Source organism: Lathyrus oleraceus, chromosome 2 (genome assembly GCF_024323335.1).
Source record: "Lathyrus oleraceus cultivar Zhongwan6 chromosome 2, CAAS_Psat_ZW6_1.0, whole genome shotgun sequence".
NCBI classification, from domain to species: domain Eukaryota; kingdom Viridiplantae; phylum Streptophyta; class Magnoliopsida; order Fabales; family Fabaceae; genus Lathyrus; species Lathyrus oleraceus.
In genome coordinates, this window is record NC_066580.1 from 250,932,610 (window position 1) to 250,954,820 (window position 22,211).

General features: G+C 35.1%; 1 protein-coding gene across 1 annotated transcript; it reads left to right on the forward strand.

The window, feature by feature from the left end:
* Window positions 1–919: 919 nt before the first annotated feature.
* LOC127122783 (uncharacterized) lies at window positions 920–21,420 on the forward strand. Its single transcript, XM_051053070.1, has 2 exons — window positions 920–1,417; window positions 21,271–21,420. Exons 1-2 carry the CDS (start codon window positions 920–922, stop codon window positions 21,418–21,420), a joined length of 648 nt encoding a protein of 215 aa, XP_050909027.1.
* Window positions 21,421–22,211: the final 791 nt, after the last annotated feature.

Consider the following 22,211-nt stretch of genomic DNA (forward strand, 5'->3'; position numbering starts at 1 on the left):
GGTTCGTTCTGGAAAGCTTTTAGGCTTCATCGTTAGTCAAAAGGGTATTGAAGTTGATCCCGACAAGGTTAAAGCCATTCAGGAAATGCCAGCACCTCAAACAGAAAAGCAGGTAAGGGGATTCCTTGGACGTTTGAACTACATTTCAAGGTTCATATCTCATATGACTGCTACTTGTGCTCCCATTTTTATGCTCCTCTGAAAGGATCAGGGTTATGTTTGGAAGGATGATTGTCAAAACGCCTTCGACAGTATCAAAGAGTATTTGCTAGAACCTCCTATCTTATCCCCCCTAGTTGAGGGAAGACCATTCATTATGTATCTGACTGTACTAGAAGAATCTATGGGCTGTGTCTTGGGTCAACAGGATGAAACAGGAAGAAAAGAGTTTGTCATCTATTATTTGAGCAAGAAATTCACTGATTGCGAATCCCGATATTCCATGCTAGAGAAAACTTGTTATGCTCTGGCTTGGGCTGCCAAGTGTCTCCGTCAATATATGATGAATCACACAACTTGGTTGATATTCAAGATGGATCCGATTAAGTATATCTTTGAAAAACCTGCATTGACCGGAAGAATTGCTCGTTGGCAGATGCTCTTGTCCGAATTGGACATTGAGTATCACACCCTGAAAGCTATCAAAGGAAGTGTCTTGGCCGATCATTTAGCTCATCAGCTAATCGACGATTATGAGTCTATATATTTTGAATTTCCAGATGAAGATGTGATGTACTTAAAAGCCAAAGGTTGCAATGAACCATTGCGAAATGAAGGGTCAGAGCCAGGTTCTCAATAGGGTTTAATATATGATGAAGCACTTAATGCTTATGGTAATGGTATTGAGGCAGTAATCATCACTCCTCATGGCTCACATATCCCTTTTACTGCAAGATTAACATTCAAGTGCACGAACAACATGGCGGAATACAAAGCCTGCATCATGGGTCTAGAAGAAGCCATTGATCTTAGAACAAAAAATCTCGATGTTTATGAAGACTCAGCTCTAGTTGTCAATCAAATTAAAGGAGATTGGGAAACTCGTCAACCCGGCCTAATCCCATACAAAGACTATGCAAGAAGGTTATCTACTTTCTTCAATAATATTGAATTTCATCATATCCTTCATGAGGAAAATCAAATGGAAGATGCCTTGGCAACTTTGGCTTCCATGATCATTGTGAATCGTTGGAATGATGTGCCTAAGATCGATGTTATTTGTCTTAATAGACCTGTTCATGTATTTGCAATGGAAAAAGTCTCTGATGACAAGCCATTGTACCAAGACATCAAGTGTTATCTTCAGAGTCAAGAATACCAACCTGGGGCATTAAACAAAGATAAGAAGACCTTGAAAAGATTGGCTAATAACTTCTTTCTGAATGAAGATGTGCTATACAAGAAAAACTTTGACATGGTTCTGCTTAGATGCGTGGATAGACACGAAGCAGATTTGTTCATGCAAGAAGTTCATGAAGGTTCCTTTGGTACTTATTCCAACGGACATGCAATGGCTAAAAAAATGTTAAGAGCGGGTTACTATTGGCTGACAATGGAAGCTAACTGTTGCAAGTATGTGAAGAAGTGTCACAAATGCCAGATTTATGCTGACAAGATACATGTACCTCCGACTCTCCTTAAGGTTCTCTCTTCTCCATGGCCTTTCTCTATGTGGGGCATTGATATGATTGGTATGATTGAACCCAAAGCTTCCAACGAACATCATTTCATTATGGTGGCTATTGATTATTTCACAAAGTGGGTTGAAGCGGCCTCATACGCAAATGTGACCAAGCAGGTAGTGGTTAGATTTATCAAGAATACACTTATTTGCCATTATGGTGTGCCAAGCAGAATCATCACTGATAATGGTTAAAACTTGAACAATAAAATGATGAAGGAAATGTGTGAAGAGTTCAAGATTGAACATCATAATTCCTCTCCCTACAGACCTAAGATCAACGGTGTTGTTGAAGCTGCCAACAAGAACATCAAGAAGATCATACATTAGATGGTAGTGACTTATAAGGATTGGCATGAGATGCTCCCTTTTGCTTTGCATGGATATCGTACGTCCTTTTGCACTTCAACAGGGGTAACCCCCTTTTCTCTTGTCTATGGCATGGAAGCAGTGCTCCCAATAGAAGTGGAGATCCCGTCAATGCATGTCTTGATGGAAGCTAAGTTATCAGAAGCTTAATGGTGTCAAAGTAGGTATGACAAACTGAATTTGATTGGAGAAAAGAGGATGACGACTTTATGCCATGGTCAGTTCTATCAGCAGAGAATGAACAAAGAATTCGACAAGAAGGTTCGACCTCGAGTATTCAAAGAAGGTGACTTTGTGCTTAAAAAGATTCAATCTTTCATATCTGATTCTAGGGGCAAGTGGACTCCTAATTATGATGGCCCATATGTTGTCAAGAAAGCCTTCTCTGGGGGGCCTTGATTCTTACAAATATGGATGGTGAGGAGCTCCCACGTCCTGTGAATACTAACGCAGTCAAAAAATACTTCTCCTAGAAAAATAAAAGAATAGCTCGCTAAGTTGAAAACCCAAAAGGGCGGCTTAGGCAAAAATGAGTGTCTCGGTGGGCTGAAAACCCGAAAGGGCGGTCCAGGAAAAAATTAGAGACATAAACAGAAAATGATTATCCTGGTAGATTGAAAGCCTGAAAAGGCAATCTAGGCAAAACAAAGGGTTATGGCAAGTAACTGCATCAGATCAGATTGGATCACTTGAAGCAATGTATGACTGTCAAAGCTCTCAACTGGCTCTTATCAGAAGCCCAAATACATATGGAATTCAAATTTGTTAGCGAGAATAGTTTCATTGTATTTTAATGTAGCCTTTTCCCATATTACCATATTTCTAACTTTGTAAATATCCATGGGATCACGCCATTTGCAGATCACCATTCTATCAATGAAATTCGAGACTTATCCATTTATTGGCAATCTTTATTTTGTTTTTGCTCCACAAAAATATCATTTTTATTTTGATAAAAATTCTTGAAACGAACATTTGAAAAAAATGTTTTTTTTTTTCAAAATAAAATTTTGTTTTGATTTGTGAATGCAAAAAAGAACGTCCATAGTTAAATCCCCAAGCGACGAGTAAGTTGTGAAGTGTTGGAACTCAATGTTCCCAAACAAAGTGCTAAGTCTGGATTTTCTATCAAATTTTAAAATAAGCAGTCAAGCTTTTTCAGTGATCTTCATTTTCCCCTGTGGAATCAAATTGTGATGATGTCCCCAAAAGAATCATTTTGAAGGTTTTCTTGACCAATATAGACCCGCCATTGGTAGTGTCTACATTTTTTTTCTCCTGAGTGAAGTCTTCTTCTCCAGAGAAATTGGAACCCAGCAGCAAGATCTTTGCTCCATCAAAGGTTCACATTTCATCCCCAGATGAAGCATCTTCCTCTCCCTAGAGAGAACTGGACCTCGTGACGAGACTTTTTCCTTTGATGACCTTTAACTCATCTCTAGTGATGTTTGACGACCTTAATGAGACTAGCCAAGCTCATGTTGAGCTATGAGACATATTATGTCCCCAACGTGTTTGTTTTGTCTGTTTTTGTCAGCATAAACATAACGTGCATACATGCATATATACATACATGCATATATATCATGAATAACCAAATTCACATCCATTTTGCATTCCTTGATGACATTTACCTTAATTTCTTTGAATATGTTCATCCTTGGGTGTTATGTTTCCTTCCCCATAGGAGTCGTCAACCTTAAGTAGAGAGTTTACATCCTTTCTAATTCTCCACTGAGTTCATTCCTTGTGGAAGATGTTTGCTTTAGTTGTCCTTTTCCATCTTTGGATAGGATAAAAATCCCAATTGAGCTTCATTCCCCATTGGTAGAGTCTTGCTTGATTTCTTTTCCTCTCAAGTTGTTCCTGGAGTGATCCAAATATTTGGAAATTAATGGTGAATCTCTCTAGGTTGTTAAACCTAGACCGAGAGTGCATTTATTTTGCACTGTCTCCCTAGGAGAAGCATTTTTTCATTATCGCCAGTTAAGACATATCCTTTTGACCAGTGTGAACACAAATGGTTATCTCTTTTGAGAAGCTTGTCTATCTCGAAGGAATTATCAATATACAAGTTTTCTTCCATCAGATGGTTTTTCTCTCCAGATAAGTTTGATGAAGACTTCCAACAAGTAGCTGTCTCTTTATTTGAGAAGCCTGTTTCATGATCTTTGATCGCCAATAAGTAGCTGTCTTTTCCCGAGAAGCTTATTGACGCCTATTTTGGATAACAAATGATAGTCTCTTTTTGAGAAGTTTGTTTATCCCCGATGAAGTTACCAACATATCAAACGTTATTTCCGACAAATGGCCATCTCCCAAGAAAATTTCGTCAGAGAAGTTTGTTGAAGACTACTACAAGCAACACCTTTATTTCATCACAGGACATTATATCCCCGGTGAGGTATTCTGTTACAAGGACTTATATCACTAGTGAGGTGTCAGTCACAACCAATGGTACTTTCCCCAGTAAATCACGGTGGAAGTCTATTGAAGACCCTTACTGTGATTTTCTCTTTATTTGAGAATTCTAGATTTTTATAAGATTAACTGACCCGCATCCTTCGAAGATACTCGGTGAAGTTACTTCTCTTTCCCCAACAAATGGTCATCTTTTTAGGAGCTTGTTCATTGATCCTTTCCAAGAGGAAGACTTGGTTAAAGAAGAAACCAAGGCCCGTTCGCTGGCTTATGACCCGAATCGCGGATAAGTTTATTTTGCCATTTCCTAGTGGAATGCTTAAGTAAAGAAGAAGCTGAATCATGTTTTGATCATGTAAGCTTATTCAGACTCGTTATTTGAACAGGCGGTCATCTCTACCTTTGAGAAACCTGTTGTGAAAGCTAGAACTCGTTATTTTAACAAGCGGTCATCTCTACCTTTGAGAAACCTGTTGTGAAAGCCAGAACTCGTTATTTGAGCAGATTGTCGTCTCTACCTTTGAGAAACCTGTTGAAGAGATATTTCTTTAGTTGAAGTCATGAATGATCTATTCCTCAGGGAGCCCAGATCCTTTGGAATTTGCAAACTGAAGTTGTAATCTTTACCTCGGTGGAATTTCCTTTTGTTTGTCCCCATAGTGGTGTTCCTTTATCCCTATGTTTTTTATCAACTAATATTACTCCCCTGTGACATTGTTCCTCACAAAATTCTTGAGTCCTGCATGCATATCATATCATAAGCATTTGGTGGCCTCTTAGGGCCAAAAACCGTGCATGTTTGTATTCAAATCTCTTCAATCACGTCGAGATGAAAATTCCAATATTCATATCTCCATATTGAAGAAACTTAAATAGGGGAATCTATCATACCCTAATTTTCAACCCTAAGATGCCACCATCATTTGTATCATTTGCATGACATCTAACATCTTTGCACTACTAACCTATTGAAAATACAAAAAAGACTTTCTACTTTGTTTGTCTTAAGCTAGGGTTTTGCACCAAGAGCTTTCAAAGATTGATCAATAAAGACTTGTTATGAGTTTTAACATTTCAAACTCCTCATCCTTCCCAAGTAATCAAGTGACTTCCATCAATAAGAATCAATTTCAAGATCATTTCACCTCAGATTTACCAAGGCCAGAGTTCATCTGATACCCTCAACTAGGGTTTTGACCCAAAGTCAACTGATTGACTTTTTAGCCAAGGCATGATCCCAAAGATTTAAGTATGGTTCAAATACTTCAAATAAATCATAATTGATCCATTCACATCATCCGATATGCCTAAGAGATCCCATTCGTTAAAGATTGCAAGAATTGGATTCATCCTATACAAAGTCAATTGAAGCAAAGTCAAAGTTTGACTTTCGACATTTTTGGTCAACCATGGACTTCTCAACTCAAGGATAATGAAAATATGGTTGATGAACGCATTTTATCAAGAATAAATAAGAAATTTGAGGTTACTTGCAAAAAGGGCAAGATTTGGTTTTGTAAATTTTCTAAGTTATGAAAAAATACATGTTCAAGTACCCATCTTTCCAAGGCCATAACTTGTGATCCAGGCCACCATTTTCTTTGATCCAATGATCATATTTAAGGTATTACTTCATACTTCAACTTTGTCATTGATGATTGATTCCCAAAAAATGCAAGGATTTCAAGTTATGAAGCCATGAAGTTGGTACAATAAAATTAAAACACTTAGAAAACATTTCAACCAAATTTGCCTTCAAAAAGTGGCTTACTTGATCATCACTTTTCAGCATGATACACATTAATTCCAGGAAAACTCCCAACATGAAAGTTTTAGAGCATGGTCTTATATTTCTAAAAAGTCCAAGAGCGTGAAATTATCATATTTGAGCTAGGCGTTTCGAAGGGTTGAAGTTGGCTCTCCAAATCTGAATTTTGGGTCATTTTCATGACAAATTCATCATGTAACCTTGAGCCAAAGCTACATCATCTTTCTTTACAGGCTATATTGATTATAAATCTCACATTAATCAGAAGATTACACAAACCTTTGATGCATTACACAAGGGATTGAGCCATTGACCAAGTCTTGATGCCATATTTGGAAGGTTTTGCAAAAAGCTTCATATCCATTTTGATAAAGGCCAACTTTTCCAACCACTCTTGCATTGAGCTTCTAACTTGTTTCTTCTGATCACACTTAACCTCAAAACCAGAAGCAACATCCTAAAACTACCTCTAAACTCCTCCTTTCACTCCACCTTTTCATCATGATTCATTATGATTTTTTGTGTAAAATGAAACCAAGTCACCAAACTAGCATTCCAATTGAGCCATATGGAGCCTCTATAAAGAGAGAGACAAGCCTCATAACTCAACACACCAGAATTGGCACAAAAACTCCATTGTAGAAAATTCTTCAAACCTCAAACTTCCAAATTCCATTGTGCTTGTGTTTTCTCTAAACCAACACTTCAAGCAACTTCTAAACATCCATTAGAAGTTGTCCAAACACTTGAATAACTTATGTAACAGCCCTACCATCATCTTCCAAATTACATTTTCATAAATTGCAACTTGATTTGGAAAGGAAGAACCAAGCACTCTCAGCTCAAGCCAGGCATTCAAACACCTTCCTATAGGTGTAAGGAAGTTGTTCAAATCATAAAATCAACTCTGGATCACCCCTACTCCAATGGACGATTTTCATTTTTGAGGTATGTATTCATTTCTGCAATTTATGATTTAAGGCACCATTTTGCATCATTCTTGTTACTATTACACTTGCCAAGATGTCAGGAACAAAACCCCTATGATCATTGGTCTTAATCGGTGATGTTTGGAATTTAATTTTAAATTCAATTTTTAGGGTTCATATGCATTTTGTTTGATTTATGGATATTTATGAAAAATAAATGAAATTGGTGAGTACCATTAGATTCCTTGCGAAATTCTAAGCAGTTTTGCTCTTTACAACTTTTGATTTCGTTAGGAATTGAGAGAGTTAGAGCTTTGGCAATATGTGAAAATGGTGGAAACTATGGACTACGGGATGAATGAGGAAGATGAAGTTTGGAGCCATTTTTTAAATTTTGAAAGTCACTTTAATATATACTTTAATTGATGTAACTAAATACATGAATTGGCATTGCACTCCAGTGTAAAACATTGGTTTGTTAAGTTATTGGATGTGTGTTTGAATCTGGGCAGTATAATGATTTTTTGTTTTCACTTGTTAAATGTTCATTTTTCTTCATAACTTCAAATGTCTCAAATATCCATAACTTCTTGATCCCTTAACATTTTTGACCTATTCTTTTTGCCATGTGTTCATGAGAATGTCTATTTTATGGTTACACCAAAAAATATTATTTATTTCACCACTTTCGATTGGATAGAAAAGCATGTGTTTTAAGTGTTTTCTAAGGCTCCTAATTGATTATTTTGGCTTATGTCTTATTTGTTCTTGATGATGGAAGTTTGTATGATTAAAGCATACTCTTTTAAATGTTGATTGTTATCCTTAACATGTTTTAACTTGATTGTATTCATACAATGTATCAATTGATTCACCTTAAAAACATGCTTGAATGAATGGTTAGGAGGTGATTAGGTTTCCACTTAAGTTTGGTCTTATCATGAACTTTAATTCAAATCTAATGTTTATTTTGTTAAGACTTATAATGTGATGCATGTTTGACCTAAATTTATTCATGTTATGTTTACCATGTACCAATGAATGCTTTCACCATGTCAAATATGATTTTGTCTTCACCATCATTATGTGGTGTCTTGTGATGTTATGTGAAACTTCGTCGTTGTCTTGTTTATGTTTGTCTCAATTCCTAAAAACCATGATAAATATTATCATCCATACCTCACTCACCTTGTGATTGCCATTGTACTTAACCATATTTTGTACCCTAATGATAATGCATGTTCAACCTTGTTATTATTTATATCCAAGGGAAATGAATCATGACATTTTTGTCATTTTCATGTGTGTGTTCATCTGCATTCTATACACTTTTGCTTCCCCTTAATCCAAAAACTTCTAGATACAATCTTAGGTTCCCCTCAATTTAAACCCTATGATTCTATCTCTCTCTCTCCTTCTTATAACCACTTTCTTAATAAAATTTGACTTAGGTAATTATTTCTCCTTTTATTTTTTAATCAAATGCTTCAAAACATTTAAGCATATTCAAAGATCTTTTCATAAGACCTAAAAAACACAAACTTAATTCAAACCCTTTTGCCACTTTGGCTTTTCCATGTTTAAAACCTTTTCATAAAAGGATTAGACATGATTCATCCCTAGTTGAGATTTAAATCTCCTACCCCATAACATTGTTGAGTTTGATATTGATTCTTTTCCATTTGGAAGAGGTATGTGGCATACTTGTTGATTCTATATCCAAGTGAGAGCCCTTCTTTCAATTTTATGCAAAGATCTATCTTCCACATGTTTGTGGTGGTTTAAATGTGAGTTTTACCCTTAAGATGACAATTTGTCTCTTTCTCATAAAATCAACCCCAACAAATCCCTTCTGACTTTTGAACCCGAACTACGTGGTTTTGATCTTTCACGGGTACGTAGGCATAAGACTCAATGTATTTCCAAATCCTCAAACAATAAAAATATGTTCTTTTTCTCATCTCCCCAATCAAATAGCAAACAATTTTAAACCAAACACATATATTTAAAAGGTTCCTGTAGAGTACAACAAATGATTAGGGCGTTAATACCTACCCTTTTGATAACACACCCCGTACCTTTAGAATCTACCCCCCTTTTACTTAGCTTAAGTTTAATCTTTCTAGCTTTTCATATACATATTAGGTTTATTTTTGAATCTTTTCCCCTTCCCTTGGATAAATTAAAGTTCGGTGGTGATATTTTGATTCATGAGTCAAGTCTAATCAATAGCTTGGTCTCCGATTTTTCTTCGCGACAAAAGCCATTCAAGTTCCATGATCAAATTTAAGATGTCTACTTAAACTTTGATGTTTGGAGGAAGTTCAAATTCAACTTGAAAATTCATTTTCCAAGGGGAAACATTATAGGTCATTTTGGGTCACTACCATTGAACAAGTTATTTTCCTCAACTTCTAAAATGTATAACTCCTTCATGCCAAATCCAAATGAGGTTAAATTTGTGACCAAAGTGAAGAGGTTTGAAAGATATACAACTTTTATGAAGGAACTTTTCTCATTTGAAGTCCATAGAGAAAAGTTATTTAAGGTGGAAAAAGTGAATATTTGACTTGGGACTTATAAAATTTTCAAATATGTTTGATTTCCAAAACTTCCACCTCAAAATTCATCATGATCCAAGCTTCAAATGAAAAGGTGTCCAACATAAAACTTGTTCCTCTTGATCTCACCTTTCCAAAAAGTCCAAGATTACCTCATTTGGCCAAAGAGTGAAGGACTTGCACATGGGTGCAATGTGAGGAACGATTTGGATGATTTTCACTTCCACATTTCATGCACGATTGCATGGCCACATGACATGATTTCAACATGATTATCACTCATTTTTTGACCTTGATACATCACTTGATGGGCCTATCACACGGCCATGCAAGCATGCAAAGAGAATTACTCATTTTTTCCAAATTTGGAAGTGTGTGGAAATGACTATCCTTGGCTATAAATACAACCCTCATTGCTCAGAATTAAGGACCTCATGCACAAGCTTTGAACCTGCAATCCAAACCCTATCCATTAAAGGATAATCTTGAAGGTTTTCTTTTGAAAATCGAGTTTCAAATCTCCATCTGTTTTGAGATTGAAACTCCAAGAGTCCATACCATTTCTTGATCCTAATCACTTCCAAAAAGCTTCTGAAGCAAGGCCAAGCACAATTGAAATCAAGACCGAGCAAGTTTGAAGCTCCATTGAAGGTGAATTTTCAGAAACTTCATCTCTTCGATTCTGCCTCAATTCTTCACCGTTCTTTGTGATTTTTGGTTCTCTGAAGTCATATCAATGTAAGCAATAAGATTGAGTTGTTTTGAGGTCAAATCGAAGCAACTCGGTTCATGATCCTCAGAATTCAAATCCCTATATCTTTTTATATACACTTGGAATTGGAGAAAATTGAGGCCAAATTCAAGCTCCTGAGCATTTTTCCTTCAAATTAGTGTATTCACTTTTCATTTTCCATGGAGTTGAGTCTGAACCAGACCGGTGGTGATCATCGGAGAAGATGACCGGAGCTAGGGCTTTGGTGGTGCGCTGGATCAATCTAGGCCATCAGATCTGTTTCTCATGTTCTAATCTCACGCGTCCAAAGTGATTACCATGCGTGTGCACGCATTGAATGCAGTGTTTGGTGGAAGCGCGCGCTTGGCCATCAGATCTTCCACCTCAATTAATGAGGGAGATCCGATGGCCCTCGTTTTTTTGTTTTTCTTTTTATTTTCTGATTTTTCATTTAATCCATTTATTTTGATTAATTCATATTAATTTAATTTTTAATCCAAAAAATATGGGACTTTCACCAAAAATCTTTAAATATTTTCCTCTTTCATTTTCTGAATTAAAGTTATATTTTGGATTAATTTTGATACTTTTCATGAATTAATTGTTTTTGTGCATATTTTTAATTGTTTAAAAATACTTATGACTTTTCAAAAATTATGAATTTTTTTGTCTAAGATCCTTTGACCTTGTTTGACCTAGGATAAATCTCTTGGCCATTTATTTGGTATTTTGAAGAGGATTTAGGTTTTGATCAAACTAAATTTAATTTAAATGCATTTTTAATTTGATTTTTAATTGATTAATTATGTAGAAATTATGTTGAGCCATTTATATTGACATGTGAAGTTTGACTATGTGTTTGGGCCTTGGTCAAGGTTGATTTGACTTTTGTTGAGTTAAAATAATTGGATTTAGGGGATTGATGAGATGTACATTTCATCTCCCAAAATGAATGACTGATTTTAATTTGATAAAATTCATCCCATGACCAATTTGTGTTTTTCTTATCTCCCCTCCCTCTTCATCTTCAATCCCATTCTCTCCCAATCCTTTCCATTGACCAATGAAGTCTCAATATCCTAAGGCTAATTGGTTCATCAATAACTTTGTGTTAACTGAACCAATACAAGTATGGATGAGATAGGTCTATCCTTTGATCTTCTTCTTTTTGTGTGTGGTATGTTTTAGGAGTATGGTTCATTATACCATATCTCTAACATGCATTAACACCAAAATTTCTATTGCCCGACCTCAGATAAATGTGACTTCTACATAAGTCCAATTACGATTGCTTAACATAAAGCTATAATTTGACCCTAAAGGCATAAAATTCTAGTAAGTGAGATTGTAAGTCTCCCCCCTTTCATGGCATTGTGTGGAAACTTGGCCTTTTTTCCTTCCTTTGGAAGATGTCTTCGTTCAAGGATCCATGCTTGTGAATAGAGGGTTAAGTGTTCTCCAAAGAATGACTTAATCAATTGAAAAGCAAAATATCACTAACATCTAATCAACTCATATTTGCCTAACTTTTATTATTATTGCCTTTATTTTCAAGTTATTTACTTTATGCAATTTAAATTCAAGTTATTTACCATTTCATTTGTCATTTACACATCATTTAACTTGTTTATATTCATGTCATTTTCACTTTGCTCTCTTGAGCCATATATATATATATATATATATATATATATATATATATATATATATATATATATATATATATATATATATATATATATATATATATATATATATATATATATATATATATATGTTTGTGTATTTTTTTTGTGTTTGTGGTTTAGGGCCTTAAAATACTTAATAAACAACAAAAACCCTAAAAAATGTCTCTGTGGACTGCTGGATCTGATATGAGCTCTTGGACTTAGAATTAGGCAACATTCCATTTGCAAAAGGACTTGGCCAATGCCAACATTTCTGAAACCAAGTTATTGTGATTTGAGCTTTCATCTGATCCATGTATTGGGATCCTCATGAATTCATCTGCTACATGATCTTGATGCAACTGTTGCTTTGAACCTGTGTCTAATGCCTTATTCTGAGTTAATCAAGGAGTATGTCATTTGATACATGAGGAGATAAAGAAGATTGTTGGTTGTGAAGTTTCTTGCTTGGATGTGGCCATATTTATTTGATGCCTTGCTTGATATTGCTAATTGCTTGCTGATTATTGCTTGATTCAAAGTCCAAAGGGAAAATGGGTTTTCTATATGACATTCTTGTCTGTTGGATTGCATCTCATTGGTAAGATCTTTTCAACTCTTAAGTTTTAATTTTATGCTTAGATCAATCTCTTCATCTGCTCCCACTTCTTAAATTTCAAAATATCTTCCCCTTTTTAAAAACTTTCTTTTCTTGTGATTTCAAGCTTAGGCTCTTTTGCAAATTAGAAACTTTGGCCTTATGCCATTGCATTTTTAAACTCTTTTCTTAATCAAACTTGTAAATAAATCTAATCATATTGACTTAAAATTTCAAAAGACAAAAAGAAATAACATTCATTCAAACTCTTTTAGGCTCATTTATGCCTCTTTTAAACTCAACTTTTGATTAAAATAAATCCACTCACTTTGAAATTGATACCACGAACTACGAGGTTTTGATCCCTCATTTTTATGTTGGCACGTAGTCACAAGTACGAAGGTCTTGTCAAACACAAAAATATAATTAATGAATTCTTTTCTCATCTCCACACTCTATTTATTGCAAACATCTTTTATGCCAAAAACACATACACATATGAAAAAGGGCTCTCTAGGAGTACCTAAGACACTTTGGGTGCTAACACCTTCCCTCTGTGTAACCAACCCCCTTACCTGTAATCTCTGGCATTTTATTAGTTTTAATTTGAAAACTTCTTATCTTTGGGTTTTGTTCATACTTTTCCCTTTTCCTTTGGAAATAATAAAAGCACGGTGGCGACTTTGGTTTTATTGATGTTATGTTTATCCATAACTTAATGGTCATGAATTTACCGCTACAATCCCTAGTTGAGACTCTGTGATTCTCGTTCTCAGTTTTCATTATTTGTGATTGAACCCTGGATCTTTGTGAAACCTTTATGTGGTTTTCATATCCCTATCACCTTTATTGGTTGCTGCATAGCTGTGGCAGCTTCTCCTCTTCATGAGTCTGCAGGTACGGTTGATATATGTTGGGCCTTGGAATTGGTTTATTTCTCAATCTCCAAGAAGGGTCTAATGATTGTTGCTTTCCTTTTAAGGAATATGTTGCTGACTTATATCCTCGTGTGGTCTTTGATTTATCCTGGTAGATTTTTGAATCCCCAGTGAAGTACCACTTAATTGACTTTTGATGAAATCCCCAGTAGATTGTCTGGTTCCCTCATTCGGAGTTTTGCCTTTCTTCGTGACTTGGATCCCTAACGGAATTCCATCTTCTGATGGAGGATCTCTTTATTCAAGCAGTATTTTGATTCTGAGCAGTATTGTAGTTGTCCCTTGTAGGGTTGTCTCCCATTTGATATGGTGTTGACCTAAAATCCCCTCAGCTTGAGATGTGGGTGTTCAGTAGATCTCCCTTATCCTCAACATTTTGGTTGATATCTTCAGTAGTGCTTTCGTCCCCCGTGGAGTTTGCCAGTATGTATTTTCTCCTCTCCCAAAGAGTTTGAGTTTTTAAGCAAGATATTTGTCAATCTTGGCTTATCCCCTGGAAATATCTCCTCCTTTTCTAAGATTTGAGTTTGAGTTTGGATTTGTTATGATCCTTTAGATTGCTATGTACATATATATTTTTCTCTATAAAACACTAAGTTTTCAGCATTGTGTGGTTGTATGCATGTTCTCCAAGCTTTTCCCTAGCCTGAGTTGAATTATTTTTAAGTTAGGATCTTTATCCTTGGTGATTTATTTTCATCCCTAGTAGGTTCTCCAGTTGGTGCTCCCATCTTATTGAGATTAGTCGAGTATCTAAGTGTGATGATTGAGATCTTCATGTTTGTATCCTTTGTGCTTGTTTGTCAGCATGATCATATACATGCATGTTCATTCATAAACGCAACATTAAATATTTCATTGTGCATTTTGACGCATTGACCATTTTTATGATCCCCTGCTTTGGCAATATTATTTCCCCAAGCAAATTTGGTGTGTATGTCCTCCTTCAATTGTAGAGTGTCATCCCCTTTTGAGCATAAAGAGTTTATCCTTTCTCCCTCCCCACTGAGTTATTTCCTCATAGATGATTGTTATTTCATCTTCCTCCCCAATTCATTATCTGGATGGAACCACTCCCCTTGAGTTATATCCTTATTCGATTGAGTCTTGTTTGACCGTTTCTTTTTAGTTTTTACCTAGATAGATCTTTTGGTCTCCAAGAGTTTATTACTCAGAAACTGGTAATATCCTTCTTGGAGTTGAGTATTTTACCTGTTGTTTACCCAATAACTATTAAAAGGTAATTTACTCTTTCCATTTCTCCAGCGGATTCGTTTTTCGTTTCCCCGACAAGTTTATCCTTGATATGTTCATCTTAACCAGTGACAGATACGCTTCCTGTTTGGTTTTCTACTCAGTAAAAAGGTAGTTATAAATCCTTCTTTCCCCACAGAATCTATCCTTAATATGCTCATTTTAATCGGTGACAAATTTTCTCTTTTTTGCGGTATTCTACCCAGTTAATGGTAGATATAATTCCTATTCTCCCCTTTGAGTTTATCCTTGATATGTTCATCTTAACCGATGAAGGATATTCTTCGTTTGAGTTTATCCTTGATATGTTCATCTTAACTTATGACAAATATTCTCTCTTCGATCTTCTACCCAATAACCGGTAGTTGTAATTCCTATTTCCCCCGACAGTCTATCCTTGATATGTTCAACTTAACTGGTGACATATATTCTTCCCTTTGAGTTTATCCTTGATATGTTCATCTTAACCGGTGATAGCTATTCTTCACTTTGAGTTTATCCTTGATATGTTCATTTTAACCGTTGACAAATTTTCTCGCTTTGGTTTTCTCTCTTTTACCCAGTAAGCAGGTAGTTGTAAGTACTCCTCGTATTCCTTAGCGATTCATCCTTGATATGTTTACCCCAACCGGTAACGGATATCCCTCTGTCCAAGTATATTATCTTCTTACCCAGTAACCGGTGGTAGATGATATATCTCTTTTACTCCTGTGATGAAGTTTTTCTTCCCCAGTTGAGTTTGGGTTCGTATTTCTTTGTGAAATCTAATTTCCTTCTGTGTGAGTATTTCAGATTTGTTCTGATCTACTCTTTTCCCCTGCAGATTTCTTTTTTCCCCATTTTGAGTCTTTCCGTCGATTTACTTTCATGGAAATCACCTCGTGTCTCCAGCAGGTTTTTAAGTCATAGCCTGACATATGCATAACTTTTTATCCCCCAAAGTCTCTGTCTCCTCAGTGATTTTTTCTTATGGAATGCATTATGCCCCTGTGGACTTTCAGTCTCCCCCGGATTCTTTTCCTTCATGGCAATATATCCCCACGAAGATTATTGTAGCATTCATATCATATGCATCATGAGGTCTCTTAGGGACCAAAATTTGCTTCTTGATGTTGTTATTTAAGTTCATTCTACCGAGTTGATACATAGATTTTAACCTTCACATCCTCAAATAGAATGTCCTTAAATAGGGGCAGTTGTAAGACCCCAATTTTGACCCTAAGATCCCTCATGATATCTCATCATTTTCATTGGCTTTGAGATCACACCTTGGTATCCTCCTCACCCATCATTCACTTGGTTTGCATTGGGAGAAATCACCAAGCATATTGGTTTATATCATACTTTATTTTCCTTTGTTTACTTACCAAAATACCAAAATTATGTCTATGTGTAGCTTTGTTTCTACTATAGGTAGTGTGTGTATCCATTTGTGCCCCACCAAGCTCATATCTAGGGTTTAAGACCCTCAATGCAAGAGATAAATCAAGGAAAGGTTCAAATTTGTTCTAATCACCATATATGCATCCACAGGCTCTTTAATTGTCAATTTGATCAATAATTCATCAAGAGTTTAAAGCTTGTTTACCTTGGAGGCCATAATCCATCTGGGTATCTTGTGTGACTTTCTCAGCAAGTTTCTTCATTCTCCATGATCCCCAAAGATCAAAGTAACTTCAAGTTTGCAAGTTGGTTCAAAGAGGTTGACCACAAAAAGTCAACTAGTCGAATTTAGGGTTCCCTAGACCCTATCTTCTACAATTTTTGTCCTATGAAAATGATTCCAAGAGAAATGCTATTGTTTATGACATTCCAAACAACTTTCGTGTTGGCATCAAGATCTAATTTTTCTTAGAAGGTCAATATTTATGGTGGAAGGTTATAGGTCATTTTGTCTGTGCCCTAGTTAGAAGGCCAACTTCCAAGAACCATAACTTGCTCAATTTGTATGATATGAAGGTCATCCACGTTTCATTATTAATTTCAAGATGTCTTCTCCAACTTATCTTCTTTGATAAATGACAAATTCTACTTGAAAAGGCATGTACCAAGAGGAAACATTATAGGTCATTTTGGGCCATCATCATTGAACAATCAATTTTCCTCAATTTCTAAAATCCATAGCTCCCTCATGAAAGACTCAAATGGTTCCAAATTTGTAATCAAATTGAATAGGACTGAAAGAGCTACAACATTGATGAAGGAACCATTTTCATTTGAAGCTTATAGCAAAAATTATTCAAAGTGGAAAAAGTGGTCATTTGACTTTTAACTTAGAAAATTTTCAACTATGTTTGATTCCTCTAACTTCCACCTCAAAATTCATCATGATCCAAGCTCCAAATGGAAAAGTTTTGAAACAAAAAGTTTCTCCCCTTCATGTTATCTTTTCAAAGAGTCCAAAATCATGGCATTTGGAGCATTTTTGAGTGACTTGCGCATGGGTGTAATGCATGGATCCAATTGGTATGTTCCATGATCAATTTCCATTTCACTAACGCATGAATTCATGTTATTGTTTTAGGTTGGCTTGCACATGAGTTTGGACCTTTTGACATCATTTGACGGGCTTTATACACGCCCATGCAAGCATGCATTAGAGCATTACTATTTTTAGATTTTTGATAGAAGTGTGTGAAAACCAACCCTCATGTTATAAATACAACTGCCTTGAGCTCAGAAATGGATCCCCTCTTGCCCAAGCTTTGCATTGCTTCTTCCTTAACCTCCATTAAAGGATAAACTTGAAGATTTCAATTGAAATCAAGTTTCAATTTCATTTTTGTTTTAAGATTGAAACTCCAAGAATCCAAGCCCTTTGATCATTCATTTCATCTCCTGCAAGTGTATAGAAGCAAGCCCAAGCAAATTGAGATCAAGATCGAGCTTCCACACTATAAACAGAAGGTGAATTTTGTGAAACTTTTCATCTTCGATTCTCTCTCAATTCTCCATCATTTCACTTGATTTTTGGTTGGCTGAAGTCCTACCAATGTAGGCAACAAGATTGAGTTGCTTTGAGGTCAAATCGAAGCAACTCAAATCATACGCTACAATTTTCAATTCCATGTATCCTTCAATATAATGAGAATTGGAGAATTTTGAGGGCAGATTTGGATTCCTGGCATTTTTCTCTTCAAATTGGTGTATGAATTTTTTATTCTGCTGAAGGTTGATGGTGAACTGGTCCGGTGAGGTCCACCGGAAAAGATGACCCGAGCCCTAGCTTCGATGATGTGGTGGCTTGTTCATATCCATCAGATCATCTCGCCACATTTCAATCCTGATCATCCATTGTAATTGCCATTGTTCCAACGCATTGACTGAAGCGCATGGTGGACCATTAGCGCGTGGACATCAGATCTGCCACCTCAATTAATGAGGGAGATCTGATGGCCATTGTTTTTTCTCATTTATTTTAATTTCTGATTTTATATTTTAATTATCTTATTTTGTTTAATTCATAATAAATTCATTTTTAATCCAAAAAATATGGGACTTTCACCAAAAATCTTTAAATATTTTCCTCTACCATATTTTGAATTAAAATAGTTTTTTGGATTAAACTTGATATTTTTTGTGAATTAAATGATTTTGGACTTGTTTTTAAATATTTTTAAATACTTCTGACTTTCCAAAAATTCTAAATATTTTTGTCTAAGGTCCTTTGACCTTGTTTGATCTAGGATAAATCCCTTGGCCATTTATTTGGTGATTTAAAGGGATTTGTGGTTTAATACATTAAAAAATGCATTTTATTTCATTTTAAAATTGATTTTTACTTGGTTAATTGATTAAAAATATTGTTGAGCCACTTGATTGACCTTGTGATGTTTGAATTTCTATTTGGATTTGATCATGGTTGATTTAAATTTTTATTTGATCAATACTATTGGATTTAGGGGGTTGATGAAATGTATATTTCACCCCTCAAGATGAATGGATAGTATTGATTAGATGAATTTCCTCCCGTGATCAATTTGGGTTTCTATTTCCACTCCCCTCTTCATCTTCATCCCTATTCTTTCCCAATCCATCATTGACAAATGATTTCTCTAATATCCAAATGCTAGTTGATTCATCAATGACCTTGTGTCAGATGAATCAACATGAGCTGGATTTAGATAGGTTCATCCCATCTTTATTTTAGTGTGTGGTATGTTTTAGGAACTTGGTTTTTTGTACCAAGTCTTTAACATGCATTAACACCAATATCTTTATTGCCCGACCTCAGATAGTTGCGACTTCTACATAAATCCAATTACAATTGCTTAACATAGAGCTAAATTTGTCCCACATGGCACATCATTCTAGTAAGTGAGATTGTAAGTCTCCATTCTTCATGGCATTGAGTGAAGACTTGACCTTTTTTCCATTCGTGAGAGCTAGTGGCATACTTGTTGATTTATCCAAGTTGGAACCCTTCTCATGGATGATGTCTTGGTTCATGTCTTCATACTTGTGAATGGATGGTTGAGTGTTCTCTAAAGAATAACTTAAACAATTAAACTCTTCACTAACATTTGAATAACATTTCATTAACATTGCTTTATTTTCAACTCATTTACTTAATGCAATTTAAATTCCAGTACCTTTATCATTCATTGTCATTTACATTTCATGCAAGATATTTATGCTTCAGTCATTTCCATTTTGCTTACTTGAGACATATCATTTGTGCTTGTATATATTATGTGCTTGTGATTGTGTTTTGTTTGTGGTCTTAGGACCCTAAAATACTTAATAATAACAAAAACTATAAAAAAATATGTTGGTGGAATGTTGGACTTGATCTGAATTCTTGGACTTAGAATTGGGCAACATTCCCTATGCTTTAAAGGACTTGGCCAATGCCAAAATTTTGAGACTGGGCCATCCTTGACAGTTCCTTTCATATGATGCAAACCTTTAGTGCTCTTGGTTCATCTGTTACTTTGTCCCTGTGCTTATTTGTTATGATATTATTCTGAATGATGTCTAATGATTGTTTTTGGGAGTTTGCCAAGGAATATTTTCATCTGATACAATTGAAGACACTGAAGACTGCTTGCTATTGGAATGCTTGCTTGGATATTATGGATATCTTTATTTGATGACTTATCCCTCATGTAATTGCTTGTGTATTCCATATGCTTATTGTCTACTCAAAAGTCCAAAGGAAATGGGTTTCTATCTGACATTCTTGTCTTGTGGATTGCATCCCATTGGTCAGATCTTTTCAACTCTTAATTTTAATTTTGTCTAGGGTAGTCTCTTCATCTCCTCCCACTTCTTTAATTTCAAAATCTCTCCCTCTTTTAAAAATCTTCTTTGCTTGTGATTTCAAACTTAGACATGTTTTAAAGAGTAGAAAATTTGGCCATATGCTAATGAATTTTCAAACTTTTTTCTTTAACCAAACTTGTGAATGAACTTAACCATATTAACCTAATTTTCAAAAAGACAAAAAGAATTAACAACTTCATTTAAATCCTTTGGCCATTTTGTGCCCTTTTCTTTTAAATCTTTTTTTTTGTTAAAATCAATCCATCAACTCCTTTGAAACTTTTACCACGAACTACGGGGTTTTGATCCCTCATTTTTATGTTGGTACGTCGGCATAAGATCGAAGGTCTTGTGAAACATAAAAATATAATAAATGATTCTTTTCTCATCTCCCCATTCCATTTTTATGAAACATATTTTCAACACAAACACTTGCACACAAAAAAGCCTCCCTAGAAGTACATAGGACACTTTGGATGCTAATACCTTCCCTTTGTGTAACCTACCCCCTTACTTGTAATCTCTGAAATTTTATTAGTTTTAATTTGAAAACTTCTTATCTTTGGGTTTTGTTTGTAATTTTTCCTTTTCCCTTGGAAAAAAATAAGGCGCTACGGCGACTCTGATTTTGGCTGATTCTTTATAATGGAAGAAAATTTATTAATTGTTTTTGGATTTTGGCCTTGAGCCAAGAAACCTTAGGGTTGGACTTACCACAAATGGAATAGTCTCATTTGGTAATTTGAGTACTAACCATTCTTCGTGGCATGTTCTTCTCACGATTTTACAACATATCTCCTAGTTATGCATGAAGCGCAAGTATATGATGTTAAGTATAATGATTATTGGACCAAGACAACCTGGAAATGACATAGATATTTATCTAAGTCCATTAATTTAGGATTTAAAACTTTTGTGTGATAAATTTGTTGATGTTGATGATCATATTCTGGTGAAAAGTTTAAGATGTGTGCAATGGTATTTTACGCAACCAACGACTTTTCTGCACATGGTAATTTGGCTAGATATAGCGTCAAAGGATATAAAGTGTGTCCTATATATGAATCTAATACTTGTTTTCACTAGCTTGAGTTTGGAAAAAAGACCGTTTACCTTGGGCATCATAAATTTCTAAAACCTAATCATCCTTCTAGTAGATTTCAAAAGGCTTTTAACAGAGAGCAAGAGTTTGAAATCGCTCTTAAACCTTTAACTGGCGATGAAGTTTATCAATAACAAAAACACCTTACTATTGTCTTTGGAAAGAATAAATACAGTCTCGATGACAAAAATATTTGGAGAAAGAGATCGGTGTTCTTTGATCTTCCATATTAGTCTAGCCTCATTATAAGACATTTTCTTGATGTGATGCATATGGAGAAAAATGTATGTGATAGTTTGAGAGGAATACTTCTAAACATTCCAGGAAAGACTAAAGATAGTAGAATTCTCATTTAGATATGGCGGAGATGGGTATACGACAACAATTGGCTTCATAAGATTGAGAAAAAAGATCTTATTTTCCTCCGACATGTCACACTCTATCTAAAAAGGTAAAGAAAAGTTTTTGTGAGTGTTTGCATGGTATCAAGAAACTTGTATCAATGAATGATCTCAATTTAATTGACTTAAAATCTCATGATTGTCATGTCTTGATACAACAACTTCTACTAGTGGCTATTTGTGGCATCCTTCCAAAAAATGCAAGAGTAACTATAACCAGATTGTGCTTATGCTTTAATGCTATATGTAATAAAGTTCTTAATTTCTAAAATTTATATGAATTAGAAGATGAGTCTGCAATAATATTATGTCAATTGGAGATGTATTTTCCTCAATCATTTTTTGACATTATGGTTCACTTATTTGTTCATTTAGTCAGATAAATCAGATTTTGTGGTCTAGTTTATTTAAGGTGGATGTATCCTATAAAGCAATACATGAAGGTATTTAAAGTATATATGAAGAATCATCATCGACCGAAAGCTTCAATCGTTGAAAGGTAAATCACAAAGGAAGCTCTTGAG

What these genes read in the sequence shown, in the direction of transcription:
- LOC127122783 (XM_051053070.1), top strand. Translation starts at nt 920, where the DNA reads ATGGCGGAATACAAAGCCTGCATCATGGGTCTAGAAGAAGCCATTGAT. An exon ending in ACAAGAAAAACTTTGACATG is followed by an intron (nt 1,418 to 21,270) that starts GTTCTGCTTAGA and finishes TGTTTTCACTAG; the next exon opens with CTTGAGTTTGGAAAAAAGAC.